A 4422-nucleotide genomic window follows, 5' to 3' on the forward strand; every position below is an offset into this window, starting at 1 on the left:
AGCACTAGTATGCCTATCACAAATGTCATTGTTATTTTAAATTTTAATACATATTTTTTGGCTTCCCTCGGTTCTCATTACAGAAGGTAATCATGTTCAAGACACGGTCATACACAAACATACAGACGCATTTCCCTGCTGAGATTCGAACCTTGGATATGCTATTTTGATATTTTAATACAAACAAGCAATCATTGTCATCCTGACCGTCCATGTTACTATTTTTTTATGAACACAAGATATCAAAATGAGGAAAAACTACAATAAAACACAAAGGATCACACATTTCATTTACTTCTTTTTATGGAATGATAATCGTTTCTATAGAGCAAAAAAAAAATATTATTAAGACGGAGTGCAAGGAGGATTCAACCCATTTACATCAAATATAATACAATAGATGGAGTTTGTTTCCTGCTACAATCTCCAACCTAATAGTTGCAATAAGAAGATAAACAGGAATTGAGATTTATTCACCATTCAGAGAAAGACATTGTATCAACTTCAGTTCTTGCTTCAAGCCATTACCATATCTTAACCTCAATCATCTCCACCACTTGAACCAAATTTAGCAGAGACCAATCAAAAACAGTTTTGTTCATTTGTATCCGTATCGACCATGTGATGGTAAGCCATGCAAGTTTGCCAATTTCCTTGAACTTCTTTTTCTGAGCCATCCTCAAATTCAGCCAGAAAATAGCTATACAACATTTTGAAAAAACTGAATTAAAAACAGCTCAACTATTAGCACCTTTTTCAATTGAGATGTGAAAAACTGCAACAGAAGAAAAGGTGATATATAATCTCTTTTTCACATAAGCAAAAGACACATAATCTATACCATAATATAAAAGGAAGTCTAAAAGTATCTTTCAATTTGGCCGTTAGCGTTAACAACATAGTTATTTTCCCAATTTAAAAACATTGAATTGAACCTATGGAGCGCAAACACTCCTCAGGTTAGGTTAGGCATGTCCCAGTGTCAGACATGCGTCGTTGCCTTTGGTGTCGGACATCGACACGACACTGAATCTTATGATCACACTGAATTGTGTCATTTTCTCAAATTATTATCGGTGTCGACGTGTTAGTGTCTGTGTCGTGTCCGGTATCCATGTTTGTGTCCATGCTTCATAGCATTGAACATAGACATTGAAACTGAAATTGAGATAAATTCTAATCTAGTGAAGTGCAATAGAAAAGCGGATGTATCCGTATTTCGGCTAGAAGTTAATAATTTGGAGTCAAAATACCTTTTTTATGCAGGTTGATCTTTGTTGGAACTCTGTCAAGGATGGCCATCCACACAAACACAGTAAGTTTCTGAGAAGCAATTCTGGACCAGAGGCAATTGAAGAAATTTCTAAAGAATGATACAATTATTAAGATTTATAGTACAAATGGAACTGTAGTTGGCCAAGGTAATTAAGAAAAGGAAAACAAAAACAAGGACTTATTTAACAAAGTTAAGTCCCCAAACTCTCCCTAATATAAGAAGCTAGCTTTTTCAAAGATTGATCATCAAAAGAGATATCGATCTCCTTAATCTTAAACACAAAGTCCATTGCTTCTTTATGCTTTTTCTCTTTAATATAACCATCAATTACAATCTTGTAAGATAACTCATTTGGCATGCAACCGTGTCCAATCATATATCTAATGACTTCATCTGCTTCAGCAAAAAGACCCTTCTTTGCATAGCATGACAAGAAAGTATTGAATGTAATAGGACATGGTTGAATTCCATTTTTAGTCATCTCCGAAAGAATTCTGATGGCCTCTTGCATGAGCCCTTTTTTACAAAATCCCTTGATGACCGTATTGTAAGACACGACATCTGGAGTCAGACCGGAGTTTTGAATTTCCTTGAGCATTTCTTCTGCTTTCCAACAATCACCGACACGAGCATACAAATCTATTAAGCTATTATAGGTCACAAGATCCGGCTGCAACCCACTATTGCGAATAAGATCTAGCATTTCATGTGCCTTCTCGAGCTTCTTGTTTTGGACAAACAACGAAAGCATGGAATTGATTACAACCATATCAAGTTTGTATCCATTCTTTTGCAACTGATCAAATGCCCTTACCATTCCCCGAAGCTGTCTGCACTTGTAGTATGTAAGGACAAGGGTTCTCAAAAGTGTCCAACTAGGAAAGACGTGACCATCGTAAATTTCATTTTCAACGTTCTCTATCCCCCTGACATTCCCAGCTTTAGAATAACAGTGAAGCAAAAGCGAGTACGAAGTTTCGTTCGGCTTAAAGCCCTTGTTCCTCATGTCGAGAATGATGGATTCTGCCGCTTCCCAATCACCTCGCCTAGCAAGAGCGTTTAGAAGAGCATTGTAAGTCGTTATGCATGGAGTAAAGCCGGCTGAAACCATTTCCCCGTACATTTTTGCAACATCAACTTCGGACCCACACCGACCATAGGCGCTAATTAATGTATTGAATGTGTCTTTTTCAGGCTCAAATCCACAGGTTTTCATTTCCCTTAAAACCTGGTTAACATACTTTTGCTTACCCTTCTCACCACATACAGCAAGCATTGTGTTCCACGTTACACGGTCAGGAGGACACCCACTCAATTTCATGTCGCACAGAATCTTAATCATGTCTTCTGATCTTGACTTCTTGCCTAGCATTGCAAGAACAGCATTGTATGTGCATACAGTAGGAACACAACCCAACTCCTTCATCTGACCAAACACCTTTAAAGCCTTGTCCTCGTTATCCGCTTTACCATAGGCATCTATCACGGTTGTATAAGTAATAGCATTCGGCACAACTCCTTTGCTTGCCATTCTATCAATAACAGAAGCAGCTTCATCATGAAACCCAGCTCTTACATACACTGCCACAAGCTCATTGTAAGTAATAGCATCAGGCTCACAATTATTAGCCTCCATTTCTCTAAAGATGTTCAAGGCCTCTACATAAACTCCAGCCTTCCCGAAAGCATGCAACATAGAGTTATATGCAGGGGTTCCAGGTTTATATCCATTCAATTTCAAATCATCGAAAAACTTTCTTGCTTCATCAAGCATACCCTCTCTCCCACAAGCAGATATCACAGTACTACATGTAAAATCATCAAACTCAAGCCCTCTACTCTTTATCTCATCCAACAACTCCAAAATATTATCCCAAGACCGACCCATTTTGCCATAAACACCAAGCATAACATTATAAGTAACCAAAGTAGGTTCAAGACCAGTCTCTTTCATCTTCTGAAAAATTTCGATAGCACGTTTATACTTACCGGTTCTTGCATAAGAATGAAGAACAGTAGTACAAGCCCTTACATCAAGTGAATATTCTTCAACAGGAATTATATCAAACAGCTTAGATGCAATTGAATACTGTGATTCTTTACCTAATATCTTAACAATAAGTTCAACAGATTGATCATCTAGTTTCTTATTTTCAGACCCAAAATTCAACCAAACCCATTCAAACAACAAAAAAGCTCTTTCCCAATTCCCAGAAAGATCCAAAGCCTTCAACAAACTAGTAATATCAGAGTCAAGTAATTCAAATTTGACAGAATTGAAAAACTCAATCAAGTCATTCAAAGAATACCCAACAATTGAATTCAACATAAACCTAGTTTTATCAGATAAAAAAACAAACTTTGCATCATCAAAATGGTTATAATCAACAGAAGACAAACTGGGTCGTTTTGTATAACCACCACCACCCTCTTGAACATTTTCATCAATAGAAGAAAAATGGGTATTGTTGGGTTGAGGAACAAGTGTTTGTGTGTGAGTAACAATAGGAGTTGAAGAAAGGTGTTTTAGATGGTTAAGAAGAGAATCTAAATGCAATGAAGGTGGTGTTTGTGATGATGGTGTTTGTGATGGTGGAGAGTGTGAAAATGTTGTTGGTTTGAATTTCAATGTTTGAGTTGGTTTTTTTGTGGGAAGTGGTAGAACTGGTCTATTAGGGAAAAGGGTACCTTCCATTGAAGAGAGAGAGTTATAAGAGAGAATGAATGAATGAATGGATTTGAAGAGTTAGAAGAAGATATTTGAGAAAGGAATGAGAATGTGTGAGAAAGGAAGATAAAGATGATCCATTTTGCGGTGAAAGGAGTGACTCCTATTCAAACTATCTCATTTTCGCATAGGACTACGTACTCCTCTATTCCTTTTTAGGAGATATTTTGCAAAATTTTTTTTTTTTTTTTTAAGGAAAAATATATTGGTTTTTTTAGTTAATTTGTCATTTTTGCATAAATTTGGTTTAATAATTTATTCAATAAAAAAACTATGAACGGATGAAATGTGTAGTTGTTTCTTAATTTCTTAAAAGAACCAAAGTTTTGTCACAAAACTAAAATCCTAAAAAGACTAAAATTTCGGGATAGAGGAAATATATAAAATTATATGATTCTAATGAACTTAATAATTCTCC

At 36.0% G+C, this 4422-nt stretch overlaps 1 protein-coding gene across 2 annotated transcripts; it reads right to left on the reverse strand.

Moving 5' to 3' along the window:
* Positions 1-264: 264 nt before the first annotated feature.
* LOC123883395 (pentatricopeptide repeat-containing protein At2g18940, chloroplastic) lies at positions 265-4141 on the reverse strand. Of its 2 annotated transcripts, none has more exons than XM_045932181.1 (2): positions 1254-4141; positions 265-700 (listed from the first exon to the last, which is right to left on the reverse strand). In XM_045932181.1, the coding sequence occupies exon 1, from the start codon at positions 3969-3971 to the stop codon at positions 1467-1469; it is 2505 nt and encodes an 834-aa protein (XP_045788137.1). In that variant the 5' UTR covers positions 3972-4141; the 3' UTR covers positions 265-700; positions 1254-1466. The 2 variants fall into 2 exon arrangements, with proteins under 2 accessions (XP_045788137.1, XP_045788138.1); XM_045932182.1 differs by having other exon boundaries at positions 265-775; positions 1254-4133.
* Positions 4142-4422: the final 281 nt, after the last annotated feature.

Source organism: Trifolium pratense, linkage group LG5 (assembly GCF_020283565.1).
Source record: "Trifolium pratense cultivar HEN17-A07 linkage group LG5, ARS_RC_1.1, whole genome shotgun sequence".
Lineage (NCBI taxonomy): Eukaryota > Viridiplantae > Streptophyta > Magnoliopsida > Fabales > Fabaceae > Trifolium > Trifolium pratense.

What these genes read in the sequence shown, in the direction of transcription:
- LOC123883395 (XM_045932181.1), bottom strand. Translation starts at nt 3,971, where the DNA reads ATGGAAGGTACCCTTTTCCCTAATAGACCAGTTCTACCACTTCCCACA.